At 40.3% G+C, this 25,721-nt stretch overlaps 1 protein-coding gene across 3 annotated transcripts in view; it reads right to left on the bottom strand.

Moving 5' to 3' along the window:
• Positions 1 to 21,034, bottom strand: part of LAMP2 (lysosomal associated membrane protein 2) — a 40,501-nt gene extending 19,467 nt beyond the window's left edge. For all 3 annotated transcript variants that reach the window (XM_036880796.2, XM_036880799.2, XM_036880798.2), the window contains exons 1-6: positions 20,814 to 21,034; positions 11,084 to 11,202; positions 10,270 to 10,483; positions 6,637 to 6,795; positions 5,948 to 6,135; positions 5,046 to 5,168 (exon numbers count right to left, since the gene is read on the bottom strand). In XM_036880796.2, coding sequence (XP_036736691.2) covers positions 5,046 to 5,168; positions 5,948 to 6,135; positions 6,637 to 6,795; positions 10,270 to 10,483; positions 11,084 to 11,202; positions 20,814 to 20,877 — 867 coding nt within the window. In that variant the 5' untranslated portion in view covers positions 20,878 to 21,034. The remainder of the gene's footprint in view (positions 1 to 5,045; positions 5,169 to 5,947; positions 6,136 to 6,636; positions 6,796 to 10,269; positions 10,484 to 11,083; positions 11,203 to 20,813) is intronic.
• Positions 21,035 to 25,721: the final 4,687 nt, after the last annotated feature.

The raw sequence follows: 25,721 nt of genomic DNA, 5'->3' as shown, positions 1-25,721 counted from the left end.
TAAGAGCAATACCCCTGGGCCAGATGGATTTACTGTGGAATTTTATCAGACATACAGAGAAGACTTAATACCCATTCTCCTTAAAGTTTTCCAAAAAACAGAAGACGACGGAATACTCCCAAACTCATTCTATGAAGCCAGCATCACTCTAATACCCAAAACCAGGCAAAGAAAACACAAAAAAAGAAAATTACATACCAATATCCCTGATGAATATAGATGCAAAAATACTCAACAAAACATTAGCAAACTGAATTCAAAAATACATCAAGAGGATCATACAGCATGACCAAGTGGGATTCATTTCAGGGATGCAAGGATGGTACAACATTCGAAAATCCATCAACATCATCCACCACATCAACAAAAAGAAGGACAAAAACCACACGAACATCTCCAGAGACGCTGAAAAAGCATTCGAGCATTCGACAAAATTCAACATCCATTCATGATAAAAACGCTCAACAAAATGGCATACAGGGCAAGTACCTCAACATAATAAAGGCCATATAGGACAAAACCACAGCCAACATCGTACTTAACAGCGAGAAGCTGAAAGCTTTTCCTCTAAGATCGGGAACAAGACAGGGATGCCCACTCTCCCCACTTTTATTCAACATAGTACTGGAGGTCCTAGCCACAGCAATCAGGCAAAACAAAGAAATACAAGGCATCCAGATTGGTAAAGAAGAAGTCATACTGTCACTATCTGCAGATGACATGATACTGTACATAAAAAATCCTAAAGACTCCACTCCAAAACTACTAGAACTAATATCTGAATTCAGCAAAGTTGCAGGATACAAAATCAATACACAGAAATCTGCTGCTTTCCTATACATGAACAACGAACTGGCAGAAAGAGAAATCAGGAAAACAATTCCATTCACAATTGCATCAAAAAGAATAAAATACCTAGGAATAAACCTAACCAAGGAAGTGAAAGACCTATACCCTGAAAACTACAAGACAGTCTTAAGAGAAATTAAAGAGGACACTAACAAATGGAAACTCATCCCATGCTCTTAACTAGGAAGAATTAATATTGTCAAAATGGCCATCCTGCCTAAAGCAATCTACAGATTCAATGCAATCCCTATCTAATTACCAACAGCATTCTTCAAGAATTGGAACAAATACTTCTAAAATTCATATGGAACCACCAAAGATCCCGAATAGCCAAAGCAATCCTGAGAAGGAAGAATAAAGTGGGGGGTATCTCGCTTCCCAACTTCAAGCTCTACTACAAAGCCACAGTAATCAAGGCAATTTGGTACTGGCACAAGAACAGACGCACAGACCAGTGGAACAGAATAGAGACTCCAGACATTAACCCAAACATATATGGTCAATTAATATATGATAAAGGAGCCATGGACATACAATGGGGAAATGACAGCCTCTTCAACAGCTGGTGTTGGCAAAACTGGACAGCTACATGTAAGAGAATGAAACTGGATCAGTGTCTAACCCCATACACAAAAGTAAATTCAAAATGGATCAAAGACCTAAATGTAAGCCATGAAACCATAAAACTCTTAGAAAAAAACATGGGCAAAAATCTCTTGGACATAAACGTGTGAGACTTCTTCATGAACATATCTCCCCGGGCAAGGGAAACAATAGCAAAAATGAACAAGTGGGACTATATCAAGCTGAAAAGCTTCTGTACAGCAAAGGACACCATCAATAGAACAAAAAGGCATCCCACAGTATGGGAGAATATATTCATAAATGACATATCCAATAAGGGGTTGACATCCAAAATACACAAAGAGCTCACGCACCTCAACAAACAAAAAGCAAATAATCCAATTAAAATATGGTCAGAGATGCTGAACAGACAATTCTGCAAAGAAGAAATTCAGATGGCCAACAGGCACATGAAAAGATGCTCCACATCGCTAATCATCAGAGAAATGCAAATTAAAACCACAATGAGATGTCACCTCACACCAGTAAGGATCGCCACTAACCAAAAGACAAAGAACAACAAATGTTGGCGAGGTTGTGGAGAAAGGGGAACCCTCCTACACTGCTGATGGGAATGTAAATTAGTTCAACCATTGTGGAAAGCAGTATGGAGGTTCCTCAAAATGCTTAAAATTGAAATACCATTTGACCCAGGATTTCCACTTCTAGGAATTTACCCTAAGAATGCAGCAGCCCAGTTTGAAAAAGACAGATGCACCCCTATGTTTATCACAGCACTATTTACAATAGCCAAGAAATGGCAGCAACCTAAGTGTCCATCAGTAGATGAATGGATAAAGAAGATGTGGTATATATACACAATGGAATATTATTCAGCCATAAGAAGAAAATAAATCCTATCATTTGCAACAACATGAATGGAGCTAGTGGGTATTATGCTCAGTGAAATAAGCCAGGTGGAGAAAGACAAGTACCAAATGATTTCACTCATCTGTGGAGTATAAGAACAAAGAAGAAACTGAAGGAACAAAACAGCAGCAGAATCACAGAGCCCAAGAATGGACTAACAGTTACCAAAGGGAAAGGGACTGGGGAGGACAGGTGGGAAGGGAGGGATAAGGGGGGGTAAAGAAAGGGGGCATTACAATTAGCATATATAATGTGGGGTGGGGCAGGGGAGGGCTGTGCAACACAGAGAAGACAAGTAGTGATTCTACAGCATCTTACTACACTGATGGACAGTGACTGTAATGGGGTTTGTGGGGGGGACTTGGTGATGGGGGGAGTCTAGTAAACATAATGTTCCTCATGTGATTGTAGATTAATGATACCAAAAAAAACGGTTAACAAGGAAACATACAGCTGGGTATGCAGGTTATGTTGCATGGTTTGGGGGGAAGAGGCTTGAACTACCCTGCCATGGAACTTAGATGTTATCTCACTGGCAAAAGAGAACCACTGAAGGTTTTTGAGGAAGAGCTGTGCTTCAGAAGATTAAGCTGATGCAGAAGAATACCGGTGCAGAGGACTGGTTAGGAGGCTGTTTGAACAGTCCAGGTAAGTGGTAATGTAGGCTGGAATCAGGTCAAGGCAATGCGGAATGGAAGCAAGAGGAAAGACTCAGAGAAATTTTGGGAGGAAGGATAATGGAGGACTTGACAAACTTATCACATCTCTCCCCCACAAGGCTACGTCTTAGCTCAACATTCAAGGCTCTCCACAGTTTGACCCAACTACTATTCCATACTGATCTTTCACTAAACATGCCACATGCCTCATTCTCCTGGCTGGTCTTTATGGTGTTCCTTTATCCAGGGATAACATATTTTTTCCACTTATTACCCCCCAACTAACCTCCATAGGTACAGATCTGATTCACCCTGAAGGTCCAACTCAAATGCTATCTCTTCTGTTAAACCTTCCAGACCCTCCTCCAGCCAGAGTTAACCACTTCCCTTTCTATACTCCCACAGCACTTTGTATTTTCCTCTGGTCTAGCACTCATCCCATTTGTATCCATCTTCTATAGTATTCTAATCACCCACAGAATCAGGTTCAGAAGCCTTAGCATGGCATTCAAGGCCTTACACAAAAAACAGTAATTACTTGTGTATTTCTATCTTTACCACTAAGCTGTGGACACATTAAGAATACAGGCCTCCTTCTTCATATCCCACCAGAGCATCCTGCAGAATGTGAACTCCGGTGATCCTGCAGGTATGTCCTGATTTTTCAAAGTGCCTGTCATATGGTTAAAATGTCACTGTTTTGGATTGGCTTTGAAAATAGTTTCCTGGGAAAATTAAATATTATAATTATTAAACATTTCCCCATGAGAGTCAGAAGAAATCATGTTCTTTTAGGATCCTGGCATGGCTAGAAAGATCAAACTCAATCCCTCAAAAGGGAATGAACCTAAAATATTACTTTCCTCATTCCTACTGACTATCATATAATCCCTATGAGATAACTTCAAAAGAAAATGTGTCTGGGGAGGCCTGCTCTTACTGCATTGAGGACAAGCTTAAGTAGAAGGCATTTTTAATAGTAATCCATGGATCATGTACGTACCATAACAGAAGAATAATCTGAATACTGGAAAATGGAAGATCTTTGTATACCTTTCTAAAATATACTTGCCTAATATAATCCTCACTTACTCTATATATGGTCCATAGAGAAAAAAGACTTTGGACTCAAGATACCAAGTTCAGATATGAAACAAATAACAACATACATAACTATTTTATGTATTGGATGTTGAGACTTTTTCCCTGCAATCTGACTTAAAAGCCAAACTGTTTTTTAATCTACTTGTACAATAAGTAAGAGTTAATTGGTTCAACACTTTCCCTTACCAACAGCTATCCTCTTTTCCATCCCCATTTGCTATAACATGTATACACACATCCCTCAAAAAACTATGGGGATAATAACTTTCTGAGAAGGTGAAAATAAGGGTCCCCAATGATTCATTTATGCTAGCAAGGAGAAGACGTATGCTTAACGTGGAACTTTCTGTTTGGGGGTCAAAGCATGAACAACAAAAACCTGAAAGCTGCCATTATGAACTATCCTAATTTAATGACTTAATGCACGTAAAGTATTTACACAGAGCCTTGTACATACCAAGTACCCAATAAATGGTAACTATTATTATTACTGATACTATTACAAAGAACATAGCCTCCAAAAGCCTAAAATATTATAGGAGACAAACAGACTTTTATAACCAAAAATAGAAGAAAATATTATGGAAATTACTTTATATCTTTTATATATGTTTTATACACACACACTCTTAATTACTACATATATCTATATGGGTAGATTGGACTGGTTTTTTTTTGACGTGGTTATTTCTTACTCCTACCCTAAGGTCTATATAATAGCACAATAGCCACTTTTGGTAAACATTAATATGTGTCCAGCCCACAGACCCTGAGAGATGAACAGGGATCAATGGATTACACTTCATAATTAAGGAGTGCTGAAACTGAAAACAGAGCTAAATATCCTCCCAACACACACACATACACATGCACACTATTTAGACTTTCAGATGCATTTCTAAGAGAATGAACTTAATTTTAGAAAAATCTGTTACTTACCACAGCAAAGACAAAGTCAAGATACTTAATGTTGTTGTTGTTCAGCCTAAGTAGAGCAGTTTGAGGATGGCAGCTGCCAGTGAAGTTAGTTTTATTGGGGTTGATGTTAATAATGGAAGCAACCTTTAGGGGAAGAAGTGGGGGGAGGAGTACAGATGAACCATAAAAATCTATAGCAAAACCTTATACTCTAATAAGACCAACTTCTATGAAGAACAAAATATCCTTTTGTCTGGATACTTAAGTTTACAGTGTCTATTTTCAAAACAAAGTTGGCCTCAAGCTATGCCTCAGACGACTTTATAAAAACAAAAAACAAGAGGGAAGCTTCCTCAGTCATGAGACAAATGAAAAGACACATTTTTTATGGCACACAAGAGCCATCTGCCTAGCTTAAGTTGCAGACTCTGGGAGAGGGATTTGTTTATTGGCACGCCCTCTGTAGCCTAAGTGGAACATTGCAACTAGAAGTGCCATCATACCCTTGGGTGTAGCTATCCGATCGGAGTTATCAAACAGCTGGAGAAAAAGCTGCACTTTCCTTCCCATCAACCCACAGTGTGGTTCAGATAAAAGTGTGAAGGAGTTATATTTCAAACTGACTGAAATAAAGATCAACTGTTTGTACTGTGATCTACTACTGATGGTAAATAGAATCTAAACCCCCGAGTCCTTGAAGCTGCTAGGTTTCCTGCTGGCCAAGACAACACGTTGGCAGTGGCAGTAACTCTTCATGGTTACAGTAACTCCAAGCTAATAGAACCTCAACAAGTCAACATCAGATCTCCATTTAATGCAGAATCATTCTAGTAACATCAGTCTTGGCCTCTGGGTAGAACACACCACATTTGAAAGGAAATACACACCAAAAAAAGACTATCAATAAAAATAGACAACTATACCTTATCATGGGTGATGTTCAGCTGCAGCGCCATGGTAGCCAGAAGACAAGTATGACTGCCATTATGAACTGAGTAGGATCCAACCTGTGGTTTTTCCTGTGGAGTGGGTGTCATAGTAGGAGATGGCACAGTGGTGGGACTGGTGGGCACCACTGTAGTTGAAGGTTTATCTTTCCCACACAGAAACTCTAAAAGCAACAAAGGGCAAAATAAACCATTTCAACCTCAAGTTCTTAGAAAGTGTTGATAGTTTTCCAGAACTAGGGAATGAGAGATTATTACACTTCTTTCACGTCATACATAAATTACAAAATCAATTTATAAATTTTAAGACTAAAACACAGGAATCCAATTTTTAAGTTTTGGTCTTGGATCATCAAAAGCTAAAGAGCTGATGATCAAGCTACTGAAGATTTGTTCAAACAAGGATTAGGTTTCATCAGCTGAAAATGTTATAGGTAAAGTGCTTTCAAAGAACTTTCCACAACACGTACATCGTAAACTTAAAACTGCAAGTTCCACAAGAATAAGAGCTGTTATTATTTATAAAAACTTTACAGCCCAGTGTAAGCTACAAACAAGTCTTAATATGTAAATGCTTTCAGGTAACAACTTCAATGACACTTACAGTGTGTATTTTCATCTTAAATTACAACCCAAGTATAGAAATACATACTTTAAGTATTTACCTTCTGTGCTCACTGTGCCATTTTGGACAAAAGCTTGTACATGAACATCCCAGTAGTACTGGACAACATCATTCTTTTCTAAAGTTGATAAACTATTGCATCTGAAGATGTTATTCAATGGAATTTTCAATCCCACAGGGTCAGAAACGGTAATAAGTCCTACAAAATAAGTTTCCAAGAAGGTAAGAGAAAAGTGATAATATAAATATATTTGTATAGACTTTCTTCTTCTATCTGCCTATCTAACCCCATCCCTGAAGTGACAAAGGACATGGCATAAAACGCAGGAAGAGGAAAGCTGTGATGGGGGTGGGAGGGACAGATGAGCTGCACATGGCCACACTCTAGAGTATCTCCAAGGATTTAAGGACAGATTGGGCTTTATTTTTTTAGTGATGGAAGGGTAGCTGAGTTTTTAAAGCTGGAAATAAATAACACACAGGCAGGGGCAGAAAAATTTAAGACAATTACACATGAAGGAAACCAGCTGGAAGGCTGATGACCTGGTTCAGGTGAAAAGTGAGGGGCAGTAGGAAGAGAGCAAAGAAGCCAAATTAATGACACGTATCTAAGGCAGAATCAACAGGACTTAGTGATGGAACAAGGAAGAGAGGCGGATCAGGGGAGGATTTTATAGTAAATGTTTCTTTGTGTGCTACAATCCCAAAGTAAGTTATAGTAACCAAAATGAGCTTTTGGAAACCTCCTCCTAGAGACAATTTAAAGACTATTCCATTTTGGGAAATCTTCAGGATGTAGAAGGACTAAGCTACAGCCATCCTCTACAGAGTTTTTATTATAATGCCTACAGTGAAACTTCAAAAGACAATGATCACAATTATCCACCCAAATCGCTTAGTTTCTTTTAGAGAAGCAGCAAGAAGGAAGGTACTCAAGGTCCTTAATATAGGCTGCCTCTGGGCCTCTCCATCATGTAGCTAGGAGGCCAACTAATACTGCCTTGGCACCCCCTAATGGCCAAAGGAAAATCCATTTTTTAACCAATGAAGTGGATGGAACATTTTTCCCCAAAACCATTTCTCACTGTTAACACAGGTGAAGATACATGAATGGGCTAATAAACAGAGAGCTCAAAAACAATTTGTACATATATACTACAATTATATAGTTATGAAACTATATAATTTTTTTAAACTATTGTTTATTAACATGTACACAGTATAGTCAAATATAAACACATAGAGAGGACAGCTACACCCCAAATTTGTAAGAGTGGCAGCTTCTCTGGAGGCAGGAAAGAAAATGGCTGTGGGGAATGGGTGCAAAGAAAATGTCAAGTGTATCTGTAAAGTTTTATTTCTTTAAATATATAAAAAGATGAGGCAAATATGAAAAAATGGCAATTATAAATTTTTAGTAATGGGTACATGTGGGTGTGTTATATCATTCTCTATACTCTTCTGTATTTTAATCATAAACTTTTTTGAAAAGGAATTATCAGTACCTAAAAATAAGACACTAAATTATTTCAAAAAGAACCAACAGTCCATTTAAAGAAGCCATTTTAAATTCCAAATAGTTTCAAATATCTTTTTACATAGAAACTAGTAATAAAAAATTACATCCTCCCCTTGTTTAAAATAAAAGGGAGGAGGAGAGACAGGTGTTAACATTTTAGAGTCCTGTAGTTTTTCCACTCAGATCAGTCAGATTAAGCCCCACCCCCTTTTACTGCCACCCTCTGGGTCCAGGCCCTCATTACATCAGCCATTGATTACTGTAATGGCCTCCTAAACTGGCATCTCTGCCTGCAGTCTCCTCACTTCCAAATTAATCATGCAGAACAGTCCTTATGAACTATTGTCTCTGCTTTTGCTGTATTATTCTCCTGCTTAAAAACCTAAGATGGTCCCCCAGTGCCTACGCCATCAAGCTAAATGCCTTTCCTTGGCTTCCAAGAGCCCCCCATAACTTGTACCCATTGCACCTAGCAATGCTTTTCCTTCTATCACACACATGGCCTCTATTTTAATCAGGCAGCTCTCCAATTACTGCTGCACATACTCTGCTTCCCCCTGCTGGAAACACTCTGGTCCAAATTCTCCACTCACTCAAATTCTATCACGAAGCTTTCTCACTCCTCCAACCCACAATGACCTCTCCTTTCTCTCTGCTCCTAATCAGGACCATTTGTGAGAACACTGAAATCAGGCACTCCTGACCACAGGCATCCTTAGATGGGCTAAAGGGACTACATAGCACATGCAAAGTTTACTCTGTACTCTGAGAGACAAAGGGTCTAGAGCTTTCCTCATGTTGCCAGAAGAGATCCATAAACATCCTCCGCCTGCCCAAAACAAAACCACGAACAACAACAGTAACTACAAATTCACACTATGAATCTCAATGCTGTCTAGTATTTCCATATAATTTGGGAAAACAGTTTCCCTTTGTCTCCCCAAGTAGTTTTTAAGCTCCTTGAAAGCAAGGGGCAAGCCTTATACCAGTTCTGAAAGACAAGGAAGGGTACAAAGCTAAATATGTAAGATATCCAATAATAAATTTGCTTTAGTTAGCCTCTCAAACTAAGATATTAGCAAATAGAAAGCTCGTATTTGATCTCCGAGTCTCAGTCTGAGATACTTCCCAAGTTTTACATGAGCTCACTCACTTCTGGGTCTTTAAAATACGATTTTTGATATGTATAAATCCGAATGAGTCCCTCATCCCCAGGTGGAGGCAACCGAAGCCCATCCACCTATGTCTCTGGGGTCACAATGAAATACTATCTGTGACAAATGCTAAGTTTCTACAAATACGGTGCTGACCAAATCTCAGTGGAGGGGGAGGAAAGGAGAGGATTATATCCCTAACAAAACCAAAGTCTCCATTATCTATCTAGGCCTTCAAAATATTTTAACACACATTCCAGTTCTAGCAGTTGTAAGAATGGCCTAACTGCCAATACTTTCCCAAGTTCATTTTGAACTGAAATTGTCTCAAAATAGCAGTAAATATTGACTTTAGTCATTTTACCTTTATCATCATCTACTTTTTGGTCAAAATCTGATCTAAATGGTAAAAAGATTTAGATGAAGCACTTCTGCTGGTCTCTGGTTACTGAACTTGTACACATTTAAAACAGTTATTAGTAAAGGATTTTCTCGTTCATTCAACATTTGCTGAGTGGCCACTATTGAATGAAATAAATAGTAATAGTTAATTTTTACATGAACTGTAGCTTAACAGACTTTGGTTCAACCACCAGCCCACCCACCACACTACCTTGTGTGACCTTCGGGAATGTCACTTAATCTCACCAAGCCTTATTTGCCTTACCAGTAAAATTGAGATAACATCTACTTCCCAGGCCTGCTATTAAGGATTAAGTGACATGCTGCCAGTAACATACTTAGGGTACTACATAACCTAGTACCTATAACTAGGTAACCTGGTACAAGGTATAAAGCACTCAAGCAATGACAATAAACATCATCACTGGGTTGAACACTGTGCTATAGGTGGGGTAAGGAGGACCAAAAGCTGTGAAGTTTCCACCCTAGTCAGGAAGACAGGTGTCCATATAGATAATTTTTAAATTATTTAATTTTCCATTATTAATAAAAAAGCAAGAGAATACAACACAAATCCAGTTCTTAAGGTTACCTTTACCTTTATCTTTGGCATCAGGGAATGTCGTGTTATCACTAGTGTCATAGGAAAATGAGATGCTGTCAATTAAGTAAGAAGTCGCCTCCTCGGTAAAATTCACAACCCAGGAAAAACCAGATCTAAATTGCACTGCTATTTTGGGACCAGTCTGCTTATCCCCACAGCTGCTTCCATTATATGTTACAGTGCCAAGGTCTGAAATGGTTACAGTTTTCTAAAAAAAAAAAAAGAAGTTCAGGGGTAAGGTACAAACAGGCAGAAATGAGCGCCAAGCATCTACGCAGGCTGTGTTGCCTAAGTCTACATCACACAATCCTCATGGCCAGGCTGCCTTTGCCTGGTTCGCTGTGTAAAGCAAGTCTCAGATTGTTCAGCTACATATCAGTCCTCTGGACAAATTCTATGTTTACAAGGAAAAGAAAAACTGGCCTGAGCTACTGTTTAAGAAGACAAGAGGATTGAGAGAACTCCCCCAGCCCCAAAGGAGATTTTAATAGCAAGCTATTAAAAAAGGGTAAGCTTTGAGGTTAGTACCTAATAAAAACATGACAGAAGTAGTTAGACCTGAACGCCATTTGTCCTCAAATTATTTACCCTTACCAACCACAAGTAAAACTCCAAAGAACCAATGAATTAAAATATTCATTCCAACAGTAAACAGAGTAGCTTCAAGTGTGTATGTAGGAAAAAAACACAGAAATTAAGTGTTAAAATCAGTTAACATGTGAAATCTTGTTTGCACAAATATATATAAAGGATAAAAAAGAGAATTAAGTTCCTACTATAAAACTCAACGAAAAAGAAAAATACTTACGAATGTTTTGCCGGTAGTCTCATAGTGTATTGTGAAATTCATCTGCCATTTTGCATAAAGGCAAGTGGCTTTTTCTGAATTTGTCAAATTGAGTTCCAATGCATAAGATGAGACAGCTCCTAGATTCAAAACAGTCAGATTTTAAAATTGTACTACAAAACATATATAAAATAAAAACAAGCTCTATTCACTACTGAAGCTCAACTAGCTCTAAAATGAAACAAAGTATTTTTAACATATAGGGTACCTTGGTGATTGTTTTTCTGTGTATTTTTCATGAAATCCTACTGATAAAAGTTAGCATTACCCCTTCTGCAATGAAAGGTTACTCAACCTAGGCTGCTTAGGTAACAGCACAGTCTGGTGACATTGCCTTTTGCTTCCTCCTAATCATTTCCACACTCATCTGTGCCTTGCCAGTTTTATTTTAGGCAATTATAGTTTGCCTAATAGGACTTTTGTTTTTTAAGGTAAATGAAGTTAAGGAGAAGCTTGGGAGGGGTGATAAATTCTTGCTTCTCTCAAAACAGCTGGTGGAACTTTCTCTGCAAAAATAATGACCTATGGCACATGAATGCTTTGGCAAACTTTTATTTTGATGTGAAGATGTGGCACAGCTCTTTCTAAGCATGTATACCGTGTAACCAAAAGAACAGAGTTGCAAAGTTTGTTTTAAGATCCATAAGCAAAAGGTTAGTTTTTATAAATGCCAATGTTCACCACTGTCATTTTAAAATCCAATTGAGTAGAAAGGCTGGTGAATCTTCAGACATGGACTCCAGGTCACTTCCTATGTTCTCAACTTGCTACCTTTTAGGCAGAGAAACCTTACAGGCACAGAAAAGCCTTAGGACTTTCAGCTAACTTGATTCTGATCACCTATATTAGGTTAAACATAGGAATATTACCTATTAAACTGAAGAGCCCAAGGACTCAAAATACTAAATGACAGCAAACACACCAGCAGCATAAAATGACGGGCAACCACCTAAGGATTTTCCTGTCTCACACATTACCCCAGGGTGAACTGTTTCCTGTTAAGATAGCTGCATATTTTTTAATGCTCTCTGAGCAATGAAGCGTCATCTACAAGTATGGACATGCTATACAGACTATACAGAATAAGTCCCAAGAGGAATTACCAAGAAGGCATGTCTCAGCAACAGCTTTCAAGTTGTACATAAAAACCTATCATCCTGCTCCAGAGACCAGGCTGCCTTGCAATCCTGAATATTATGGTAAAGCTTGCGGCTACTGACAGTACCTAGATGTATTGGCTAAAGCTCAAAAAGACCTTCTGAGGCCTAAGTAGGTTTTACAGCCATTCTTCCCCAAGCACAGTATGAAATGGAGCTGTCATCACTGATCCAAGGCTACCTACCATCCTGCTGCAGTGGTGCTGAGAAGTCTAGCTTATAATTTTTCTAATCAGCTGGAGGCCTGCTTTCTATATGCTGTGTCTCTCGGTCTTGCTTTAACATCTCTAGCTTTAACATATTCTCCTTGAATTCAAAGCATTCAAAAACCTTAGAAATAACCCAAAAAAGTTTCACATGTAGTATCACTTCCTTCCCAAAGATATTAGGTTAACAGAAAGAAAACGGCATAAATAGTGAAAGTATTAGTGTGTGCCAAGGATGGAGAACTGAAGCTTTATGAAGCAGAAGGCACAGGCTGTGGTTCAAATTTACTGGTACATTAAATTCAAGATAGTCTACCTGCCAACCTAAAAAAAAATGAGAATTGAGAAATACCCTGAGGGTTCCAGCACATTCTGTTCTAGTGTCTTCCTAGCCTTTCTCCCTTTGAGAGCTATTCCTTTCCCAGAGATTTTTAGGCTTCCCAGTCTACATCTCCAACTGCACAGAGCCCACTTGCACTCAAATACCGATCACCTCAAACTCAACAATTCCAAAACTCAAACTCATCCTTCTACTTCCTCCTAACTGGACCCCTTAGCAGCCTCGAGCTCTGACTGAAGGAATGCAGGACCTTGTACAGTCATTCAGGCTCCAAAGTTTGGGAATTAGGTACTACTTCCCTCTCTTCAGGAAGTCCTACTGATTTTTTCCCTTTAAATTCTCTCTTAAATCCAATCTTTGCCTTTTATTTCTACTCTCAACCTACCACCCCAACCCTAAATTACCACAGATGCCTCCTCACTGCCCAGAGAAGAGCTGCCGGATTAATGGTCCTTAAATACCTCTTCCTCTCAGGACACTTGTTCACAGCTTTTACTGACACTGAAATTCCCCTATTAAATTTAAATTCTTCCAGCTGACTTTCAAAGTAATCCTTCATCTTGTCCCACCCTATTCCTTCAAATTCTCTCAAACCATTTTCCCAGAACACACCCTTTAATCTGGCTGAACCTGTTCTTCCAGACCCAAATGGCAGGCTCTATTCAACCTCCTCCACCAGGCTGCTTCTGTTGCTAGCAAAGAGATCTACTTTCTTCTACTGACCTAAATGTTCACCTCAGGAAGGATTTCCCTCTCTTTTTGGCCACCCCAAATCTGAAATACCACCCACCCTGCCTTTTTTCTACAGCTCCTGGTAGATATCACCTCCCATTATAAAAGCTGGAAATGTCAGATACTTGCTTTCCCAGATTCCTGCAGCAAAGATGGGCACTTGTGCTAGGCTCTACCTAACTAAAGCATCCAACCCCAGTTTTGAAGAGGGTGGCGAGATGGAGCCAGACCTGGCCTGGAACAATCACCCTCAGGGGGAAGTAGTTACAGCAGAATCAAGCACACAGGCAAAAGGCTACCAGAGATCTTGGCAGTGGCCAAGGGTGAAGGCTGCAGTTTAACACTTGGTGGTGGGCGTGCAGGTCACTGGTATGATCTGGGGTACGGAACCAGGCATTGGGATATACAGCTAGGAGAGCCAGTAATCCTGGTTACCCAATATACATGTTTTAATGAAGTAAAATTTTATGGATGTGTAACATACATACGGAAGAGCTCACAACATAACATATGGAAATGACAAGTGCACATAACATTAAGTGTACAGCCAAAGGAAGTTCCACAAACTGAATCCACATGTGTCAGGAAACCAAACACTCCAATCACTCCCAAAGCCCCTATCTGTTCCCCCTTCCAGTTACTATTTCCCCCCCCCTCAAGGGCAACCACTATCCTGACTTCTAACAGTATGGAATGGTTTTTCCTGTTTTTCAACTTGGTATCAATGCAATCATTCACTGTGCTCTTTGTGTCCGCCTTCTTTCACTCAGTATGGTTAGTGAGATTCACCTAGGTTGTTGTGTGTAATTGCAGGATGCCCACTCTTACCCTGTATGTAGAGCTTTCTGTTTTGGGTGAATACTCTGCTGCTTCTCTATGCTACTGTTGATAGGCATTTGGATCGTTTCCAGTTTGGTTCTATAGAAATGGACACATTGGTGAACACGTGTGTGTTTAGCTAGAAATAAAACTTGGGATCAAAGGGTATACAGATGTCCTGGTATCTTTTTAATAAATTCTGTTTAAAACTGATCAGATTTTATTTCTATCGCTTACAACTAAAGCCTGCATTGATATGCTACCCTTTTGTCAGCAGCCATTTTCTCCACAAAGATTTCATTGAGGAGCATGGCGCCTATCCCCACAGTTCAGCATATTTTATACTACCCTGAATTATTCAGTTATTTTATGCCCATAAATCCTGTCTCCCCTATTGTCATAAACGCCAAAACAGCAGTTTTCAACTGTCACTGCACCAAACTGCTGCACCGTGGTAAATTATAGTATTAGTACCCAGCAAGTAATTTGTTAACTAATAAAACAAGCACCAGAATCTGTGAATGAATGATATATAAAGACAGATTCAAGATTCCCTTTTGAAAATGCCTCTGCCACTCATTCAAATTCCAATGTGCTCCCTTAAACATCTGATCTTATCTATACCACAGCCCCCATGAGTGTGTCTTTCATATGAAGGTCATCCATCATGAGCATCACAGTGGAGGAGACAGTGTCTATTACCGTTTCCTCTATCTCCTGTCATTCCTAGCAGTGCTGAATACATATTAGATTCTCAATAAATACTGACTGATTATATCGAGGTAAAACTTCTCTGTGACAAGGACCTGAAATACAGCTTAATCTAGATACAGGAAGGCTAACCTTTGAGCTCTTCCAAATCATGAACCTGACCTCGCAGTCTTCTGGATACTCCCTTAACTGCCATGTCAGTTTTCTCCTCAAAAAATTGTGACATGGATTCCAAGCTAGGAATAATGCTTTTACCATAAGGCAAGTTCCTAGTTGAAACATTTACACTTTGGTAAAGTCTCCAAGAATCCATTTCCATCCTTGTTGCTGTGTTCGATCTTAGAATAGCTGATCCATATTTGTTTAAATGGCTTTATAACAAACCACAGCTGAATATATCGTAGAGTGTACAATTATAGAGCTGAGAGTTTATTCTCCAAAAAGAAAAAAGCATACCTCAAAATCAACTTTCTCTAATTCAAATATTCTCTCAATCTTGTTTCCAGAAAGGTCATTTACAGGTTCTTTTAGAATTCTCATCTTATTTCTCCAAGCATGAAATACCGCACAAAGTGGCTCGGTTTTTGTAAGTCTACTTGACCCAAAGTGTTGTTGAAAAATACACATTTGCAAATAAGATGGGGTGGGGTGGAAACATGATACTAGTGGTCTAAACCAGTAAACAAACATTGAACTAAGAGGCAATATCATGAGGCAGGTCAGTAAGAGCTCTATCCCTGGAGCTGGAAGGGGCAGAATTCAAATCAGGCAGTCCAATTTACTAGCTGTGAGACTCTGGTCAAGTTAACCTTGCTAAGAATTGTAATGTGGTATTTTCCTAATAGGTTCTTTGAAAGCATGTGAGCCCTTCAGAGTTAAGAGAACTCTGCCAAGCAAGTTAGAGATTCCAGCTTACAGGCTTCTTTTCTAAACACAGCACCTAAGGGGATCCTTCCCAAAATGTAGGTATATGTTTCCTTTCATAATATTAAGTTATGGACTCTTGTCCTCCAACTCATCAATTCAAAATGATGTCAAGCAAAGGGTCTTTAATAAAGCAGGACACAAGCATACAATACCTATTAACTCTTTCTTTCCCATTCATAGGTTTGTTAAGTCAGATTAAGTGTTCTTCATTTACAATTCCTAATACAGGCCCAGTTGCTGCATCTAGTTGCTGATACTCTTGATTTCCAATAAATCTCTTAAAAATGAAAATATGGTTTTGAGCTACAAAATTGTTTTAAGATTGGAGAATGGGTAAGGAAGTAAGATTCAACACTATTCTGCTAATGGAAAGTGCTTACTGCTGAGTGGTGTTTGGCAGATCTCCAGAATTCTTTTGTAACACGCAGCAGGATACCAACAAGTACTTACAAAGTATACTTTTGGATCTGAGAAGATCTCTGATCACTTTAATAGGAAATTATGATCAGAGTGCTTCTGTCACTATAGGAGGAAGAGTGGTCTTCCTGTACCAAGTACCACTTAAGTCAGCGACAGCACTGTGAAATAATCCATAATCCATAAATTCCACTCAAGAATATAGGGGAAGAAAGCTGTACTCCTGGGAAATATCTGAATATCTACAATCCTACCAGGTGTGATAACCAACGACTAATGGGTGAATAATAAGCCTGTCCTTCCAAGGATCTCTATTCTAGTTCAAAGAATTTTAGCAGAATCTTGAAACCAAAGTTATCTGTTTAACAAAATAAAGTAAGACTACAGAAAAATCTCAGTGCTTACTTTCTCTCTTAGATTACCTCCAAAGGAAAGATTGGTTCTTTGTGAAACCTTTACTCTCTTTCTCACCAAGAACTTTCTAGTCTCCATGTTAACCTTCACTACTCTGCAGGTATGTCTGAAGGGGTACAGGTAAGATACTAGCATTATTGTATAGGTAATTCTTTGTAAATCAGTTTGTAATTGTAAATTATATTTATAAATGGTTTAAATTGGTTTATAACAATCTTTACTGCTTAACATTGATCTTGAAATCCTCAATCCAAAAACACAAAAAACCTTGCAAAACGTAATTTAAGGTTCACAAAAGAAAAAGGAGACCAAGGTGGTCTAGTTCACCAACACAGTCCTAGTGCCCACCAATGAACACCTTCAACAAAAATCTGACTACAGTTAACCACAGTCAAGGCCCTGTGCCGGGCAGGCAATGAGAAGTAACAGTACCCAGGATAGTCTCCGCCCTCAGAAACTAATACCATAGGGGAGACTTGACTAGAACTGCTAGGAAAAAACAGTGGAACCTCAGTCTGGGAAAGACAGATTTACTCCTATACCTCCAGATGGTCACCTGGCCAGCCACCGTTTGACATTAAGGTCTCTGATCAAACGTTCTCCAAAAACGGACAGGCTTCTGATCATAAAACACAAAGGAGGCTCATTTCCCATCACCCACTCCTATTACCTGTTCATTCGTTTTCCTCATGACTGGTTCCATTTTCCTCAGAGTGCTTCTCAGTATCTGAAAATCTATTATTTATCTGTTGGGCTGTCTTCTCCCACTGAACGTTAAGTTCCAGGACAGCAGGGACCTCATCTGCTTTGTCCACTGCTCTATCTGTCCCTTTCACCTGGTTCAGTGACTGCGTACATGACAGGCATTCAATAAACATTTGTGGTGAGGTAAGAGCTCCTACCAGTGAGGTACATATTCAGGATATTTATATGAGGTTTTTTCCCATCCATAAAAGCCTCAACCCTATAAAAGCCAGAAGTCAAACCAGTTGGAAGAATCAACAACCCCAGAATTCAGCAGTCCACAGTGTCACAAAGAGAACACAGACAATGATGCCAGGAAACAATTTTTATTCACTACACTTCATGATGCCTCTGCATAGCTTTTCTTCAGGAAAATCATATACCTCTTCTTCAGGAAGTTCTCTAGTCCATTATAATTTATTCCAATAAATATCAGCATAATTTAATCTCCGAAAAAGACCAATACACGGACTAACAATTCTTTCCTATACTTACTCTAAAGCAGCTATTTTTAAAAAGCTACCAGTGGAGCTGGGATAGAGTTATAAACTTACAAAGTAAAACGGGCACAGCTACAGCACTAATGCTAATGAAGCTAAAAATTCAGGACAGATCCTCCTTCACTGGAACCCTCTGCAGTAGCCAGGAACGGCGTGAGATTCTTAACAGGTACTTTACAAATATTTATTGAGTTTCCAAAACCCTATCCTTGGCATCCATTTTGATTCATGAAAGTAATGTGCAAAACCCACGCAACTGAAGACTTGCTAAATTCTTAAGAGAGAAAACCACATGGAACAGGAAGCTCCACAATGAAACAATAGCTGCCAGAAAAAGCAGCAGTACAGAAGAGGTAATTTCTACTTCTTCCTGGTACCTTTTAAGAATCTCATCTAGGTACATTAACTTTTACTCCTCTTAATCCTGTTCTGAACTTGGAACTGTGGGGAATCAATCTTGGACATCTTCCAAGAGGATGAATCTAGTTAGTCCCAATCAATAAATGGCAAACTAGCAGATGAGCTGATGGGTTCTTTTATGCACTTCTTTTTGCCTGCTTATTTTCTGCGATGAGCCGGCACTGCTTTTGTAAAACCAAAACAAAAAAGCTTTCATTAGGAAAAAAAAAAATTAATGACATGAAAGCCAACAAGTAAGACAACTATTTTTTTTTCACTTTCTCTAAACAGTAAGTGTCGTGTTTGTGCAGATTCAACTGGCAGTGAACTACTGATTAACAGATGCCTTGGTCAGATGAGGGGGCTTTTCCTTGTAAACAATCCTCTCTTAGGGTTGCTCGGCCCTCACTCAGTGCTTCACAGCAGTATTAAACCTTCAAACTGTGTTTGAGCAAGGCTGCCATGGCCCCCTTTCGGAAGGGCTACAGAAGAGTTTCCTGCACCGTGTGACAGCAGGACTAGATTGGGGATTCTCAAACATTTCGGTGTCAGGACCCCTTTAGTCTTGTATCCACTGAGGACCTGAAGGAGCTTTGGTTTATGTGAGTTATACCGATTGGTATTTGCCATATTAGAAATTAAAACTGAGAAGTGAATAAACCACATCGGAGCCATCACAGCCATGATGTCGTCACACATTATGTAGCCTCTGGAAAGCTCCAGTGCACACTGATGAGAGGATGAGAGGGAAAAAGACAACTTTTTAGTATTATTCTGACAAAAGTTTTAATCTGACAGACCCTCCAGAAAAGATCATTAGGAATCACTAGGTTAAATCATCAAGAACCTTTACAAAGATACGGCTCTGCAGCAAGATTTCTCAATTTTAGCACTACTGACATTCTGAAGTGAATAATTCTTTGTTGGAGGGGGGCTTTCCTGTGCATTCTAGGATGTTTAGAAGCATCTCTGGCTTTGACCCACTAGATGCCAAAAGCAGTCCACAGTTGTGCCAACCAGAAATGTCTCCAGATATTGCCCAATGTTTCCTGGTTGAGAATCACCGTTTTAGGGTGTTGATTTTATTCTACAGAAACGTGAATTCCAAAATATGTACCTCTCACTGCCTTTTCAGGCCCCTAGTGTATCTATTTCCTCTCCAATACCACTGGGTCTGCTGCTTCTTTTATTAGGTCACAAAGAGCAAGAGGCAGCGGATAGCAACAATCAGCATGAATCAGGTCAGGAAGAGACATTCTGGTCAAAGATCACCTTTCAGGCATTAAAGCCATCAGAGACCTGCCGCTTATTGGGTGGGGACAGAGCACAATCAGCCAACAGCCATCCAACCATTCAACCATTCTTAGAACCTGGAAACCACCCCATCCTTAGGAAATTACCTACCCTCCTCTTCCCAAAACAAGATAATATGCCAGTTGTTATGATAGGGAAGAAAAAGAGCTTCCAAAGGCAAAGAGGCAGCATACAAGAATCAAATACACCACACTGAAACCTCACATCTGGGAGGCCCTTACAACTGAAACAGCTGGGGATTTTTTTTTTTTTTGGTCCGTCTGGCTGGGAGGAAGTGTCAAAACTGGCGGAAAACCGGCATCTTCAACACCTCCAAGTCAGATATATTCACTCCCCACCAAAGTCCCCGCTCAGCCCTTTAGTCTCCAGAGGTTGGGTCCGAGATTCCTCACCTGGAGGTCCCTTCCCCGTCAAAATTCCAACTCAAATCCAGCATCACTGCTCATCTCTGTAATCACTCTTCCTCCACAGCCTCAAATTCCAACCCACAAACACTCCCAACCCTCTCACTGCCCCTCAGACTCTGTCATAAGTGCCTCCCCACTCCAGACCTCCAGTAGGCACAGTCTCTTCCCTCCTCAATTTTCTCTTTCACTCTAGTTTTCCACCATCTTCAAAATTCTCCCCGCATTCTAGAAAACCGGGACTCTCCTAATTGTCTGACACCCCAGAATTGCACATAGCGTCCTCCAGAGCTCACTCATTGGTATCTTTCTCAAGTTACTCTTTCTACCCGATCTGCTCCACTCCTCACTCTTCCCTACCTACTCCCTCGGTATCCACCCGCTTACTTGCGCCTTTCTCGCGGGCCCTTCCCTGCCATCCCTCGCTCAGGCCTTCTCTAGGTCACCGCTCGCCTCCCCGTGCCAAGTGCCGCCGCCCAGTGTCAGCTGTTCAGCTTCTGAAACATTCCCCCACCCCGCGCCGGGACCAGTCTTTCAGGTTGTGACCGCTGAACTGCGGACCCCGGGCCCAGGGTGAAGGACGAAACAGAAGGGCCCGACAACTCACCCAGAACGAGACAGAGCAGAACGAGCCCCGAGCCCGGAACCGGGGAGAGGCGGAAGCACACCATGACGCCGCGGAGCAGGAGGCGGCGGCGGCCACAGGAGCGGCAACACTACGTGAGAGGCTCGCTGGAACTGGGGGCACAGTTGAGTGGACCCCCGACCACAACGCTGCAAAATCCCGGACTCGCCGCTTCAGCTTGGGTCATAAGATCAGGGGCGGAGCTCTTTCTTGTCTTCAGCCAATCTCCGCGCTTGAAAGCTACGCGAGGGGTTGTGATGTTAAGCCAGTGGGCGGGGCGACCACGCCCTGGCCTTTTGGTTCACCATCATTCTTAGGCTCCTAAGAGATGTACGCGGTCGGCTCTTTCTAAGGCTAAAGAGAGAGGGTGAACTTTTGGGGGCTGTAGGTAATAGAGATGATTTCAGTTCCGACTTTCTGAGGACGAAAATAATAATTTTGCTGAAGTAAAAACAGTTGCTAGGCATCACAACTAATACATACAAAAATAATACATGATTATTCTCCAAGCACTGTTGTTACCTATGCAGTTCATGCTATTAAATGAACAAGGGAGCTAAGGGTAGTATGGAGTCACGGACCCCCCCGAGAAGGTCATGGCCTCGAAATTCACCTAGTTACAACACCCTGTTTTTCAAATGGAGAAAATGAACTGAGAAAGAGGAAGAATTTTCTTTAAATGCAGAAAGAAAGAAAATGAGAAATAAAATAGAAAGATAAAGGGAAAACAAAGATTATCCATATTCCCACTACCCACAGAGAAAGTTCTCTCTCTCTTCTTCCAGTTGCTTTTCTTATGAGTACATATATATGAATATTCTTTAATGAGTTCATACTACACATACTATTTGGTGTACTTGACAGTAGAACAGATAAAGCCTCAATATTCAAGAAAAGAAAACATTCAAAAACTATAAAAATCTCAAGTTGAGATAAAACACTGATTCTGAAATGCCAATTTCCAACAGAATCATCTGGGAATTTTTAATATCATACAGATTTCTGTACTTCATTCTCCAGAGATTCTGAAACAGTGGGTCTGTAGCAGTTCTAGGAATTTTTTTACCAAGCACAGCAAGTGATTCTGATTTCTATGGTCCCTGGACCACACTTTAACAAATACTTAAAGAGCTTCAGAAGCTTCTAGTGCAGGAGATCTTAATGTGGTGTCAATGGATGAACTGGGAAGTGGAAGAGGGGGAAGGGGCAGTGTCTGTGAATCCCCAAATTTACATACAACATTTATGTATGTGTATTTTTCTGAGGAAGTTTATAGCTTTTACTAGTTCTCAAACAGGATCTTGTGACTCCTCATGCCAACACCCCACCTTGCTCAAATATTAAGAACCACTGGTCTACCCCCACTATCATTTTCCCTAATGTGATTAATCCCTGAAAGTGAGAACATTTATGGGTGAGTGTCTTCCGTCATGGGTGAAACTGAGTCAGGAGCAACTAACTTGCTCTTCAAGGAACTAATATACACTACAGTGTTAGGCATTGCTTTTAGCAAAATTTCATTTGGCTGCCCCACCATCAGTAAGACTGGGCAGGAGCTTTGTTCTGGAAAACCCTTGACTGAGTTGAGTCCTTAGAAGTTGCCCCACCCATCCTTACTGATGGACACTGTCTCTTCTCCCTCGACTGTAAATTGCATAAACTTAATGTTTGGCAAAACCCTAAGTTTTAGAAGAAGAAACAAAAGAGCATAATGGAAAAAACATTGGATTGGCAGTAGAAGACTTGGGTGTGAGATATCACTTACTGGCAGCATGACCTTGGGCAAATCACTTCATCTCTTTGAGAGGCTGTATCTTTATCCACTAAATAAAATAACAAAACTACAGCTGTTTCCTAATCCCACTGCACTGGAATCGCTTGTGTGGCTTTAAAACTAGAGAGGCCCCTTGGTCCTACCCCTTGAGATTCTGATTCAGTTAGTATGGAGTGGGGCCTGGGCACTGTATTTTTTCTCAAAACTCCCCAAGCCCATAGTAATGGGCCAGAGATGATCTCCAAGGTAGCCCCATTCTAGGATTTACAATTCTAGGATTCTGTAAGAGTGAATGCTCATTTATTTAAAATATAAAGACACAAACTGTCACAATTAGTCAAATGTCTGGTTTCATACGTTGTTGCCCTTTAACCTCTTGTAAGTGTCATCAAATAAAAAACTGGAACACAGTGAGATATGAGCAGCCTTGGAAGTTAAATCTCCCCATCACAGCCGTTTCAAAAACAAATTCTAGTTTCTTGACTGGGACAAGCACCTTTCTAAGAAAGAACAATGTTTTAGAAGTGGCAGGTAAATGGTGGGCATTTTGTTACAATAAACAGGCTAAACATTCTTAAATTTTTGGTCTGAGCTTCCATACTCACAACTGTTTCACGTGAAACACTGTAATGACTACTCCCCTTTGGATGCACGGTCTCCCGTGCCCCCAGCCCATTTAAAAGAACTTGCTCCAGGCTCTTCTGTAGGAGAGGCAGATCTGCGGGTGGGACAGAGTAGATGTTTGAGCAACTCCGTGACATCCTCTCCCACCTGAGCTTCACAGCTGGTGACTTGAATGTTGATATGACTGTATCCAGAGTGCTCTTAGACTCACTTCCCCTCCCACCACACCTCCTACCTCCCCGGGGCACAAAGCTCCTCAGCGAAGCCCACACCTGCCTGCCTCCAGTCCCCTGCCACCAAAGATAGATGATGACTCTTGAGCAGCTTCTTGAGAGCTCATAACTTTTTGGCTGAGGAGCAAGGAATCACTGGCAAACACTTCTCTAAATATGAACACACTGAACGGTATGAGAAATAATGACCCTATCAGATTCGGTAAATGACAGACAATGAAATGTGTGTGGAGGTCAGAGGAAGGAAATGGACATAAAGATACAGAGATTTAGAACAGAGAAAATGATAAATGTTTATCATTTATAAATGACTGGTGGTCCTGAGGTATTAGTGTCATCTACTTGCCGTCATATGATTCTCTGCCATTTTTCCTTTCCCTCTTCATCCTCCATTACGTTTCTCCTGCACTCCTTTTTCCTTTCTCTCTCTACAATAGAAAAGTCTGGATAATGCCTCCAAACTGTGACAGTACGGTCACCAGTCAGTCCCAACAGAAAAGTCCCAGTGGACTCAAGGGGCAGCCAGCTCTCCAGCTAGAGCTCTCTGGGTACATGGAGATGTGCCATGTTGAGTTATTAGTTTCCCCCAGCAGGATTCTTCCTGACTTCCCCCCAAAGCATCTGGTCTAACCTGCTAAAATGAAGTGTTCTCAATTTTGAGCATGCATCAAAACCATCAAAAGGGCCTTTTAAAACTCAGATTACTGGGCCCCACTATGGAGTTTGAGCAGGTCTGGTGTGGGACAGGGGAATTTGCATTTGTAGCAACTTCCTAGATGATCCTGCTGCTGCTGTTCTGGAAACCACACTCTGAGTAATGAGGTACCAAACTCATATCCGTGGTTACCTGTCCTGGGGAATGAGATTAAGAAGTCGGCAAAAAGGAACTTTTGTTAACTTCTGCATTATTTAAATTTTTACAGCAGTTGATTGTTTTTTTAATAATGATTTTTAAATTAATGAATGCAAATCATTAAAAAATCAAATAATCTTAAAAGGTATGAGACCAAAAGGAAGCATCCTTTTCCTCCCCTGGACCCCAATCCCACTCTTCAAAGTGATAACTGTTAACAGGCTGTTTTCTAATACTCTCAGGAAAAATTATGCATGTACCTGCATGTGTATTTATATCCCTTTTTTTAAATTTGACAGATATATGCATGCTTTAGATATTTAGTGACTTGCTTTTCTCATTTAGTGGCATATTTTGAAGATGTTTCCTAAAAGTAACATAAGTTAACCTTATCCTTTTAAGTGGCTGCAAACCCTTTAATTGTGTAGCTCTAACATAATTTATAAAAATACAAACATTCTTAAACCCCTACTACCCAAACAAATCTCTAGATATGTCTGCAGCGTCGCCATGTGGTTAACGTAGGAACTGCATCAAAAACAGCATCATTAATATAAGGGAATTTTAATGAGCCATTTAGACTTCCGTTGCTGTTTTGAGAATTGGCAACTTGCCACAAGGTAAGTATTGCTGCTGTGGCCAGAGCAAAGTGGGGTCCAGTGGTTGTGAGGCTGAAGTGGGTTTCTGGAACCCATTCAGCCATCACATTATCATGCAACCCTGAAAAAGTCCATGCTCTTTGTGCAGCTGATCTCCCTCTCCGCACACAAATAAAGACTCTCCTCCTGTATACATCTCCCATCCCCCAACCCCTGGCTTGGAGGAGACAGGGACATAGTCAACTGATGGTTTGAAGTTGCTTCTTAGGAAAGGACAAAGTTAAAACACTAGTTGTTCTCTTGCGTGTGTCACTTTAATCATTTAAAGAGGGTCAGTATAGTGTGGTAGTTAAGAGCCAGGGCTATAGCATTGGACTACCTTGATTTGCTTTCCTACCTCAACCACAGACTAATTGGGGTACCTCTGAGCCTCAGTTACCTCATCCATAAAATGGAGATAATAGTATACCTATCACATAGAATTATTGTGAGGATTAGATTGAGGTACGTGGAAAATGCTGACATGTAGTAAGCCTTCAACAAATACTCCATTACCCTTATTAGGAGTCATAATTGCAGTGTTCCTTTCTTTCCCTGTCAGTGTGTACCAGACCTAAGGAAGTTCTCACTGATGCTCACTGATTAAGGGAGGGCCATTACTATCCTTCGTATTTTAAACTTCTTTTTATATATGTGTAATATATGTCCAATGAAGACTGTTTGTAAAACACTGCTAAGGACAAAGAAGAAATTTCAAATAACCTGCAGTCCTACTTCTTCCTAGAACATTCCTTCTCCTTCCACCTC

The sequence above is a fragment of the Manis pentadactyla genome, chromosome X (genome assembly GCF_030020395.1).
Source record: "Manis pentadactyla isolate mManPen7 chromosome X, mManPen7.hap1, whole genome shotgun sequence".
In the NCBI taxonomy this organism is placed as follows: domain Eukaryota; kingdom Metazoa; phylum Chordata; class Mammalia; order Pholidota; family Manidae; genus Manis; species Manis pentadactyla.
The sequence above is the reverse complement of the archived record's forward strand: the minus strand, read 5'-3'. Positions and strand labels throughout refer to the sequence as shown.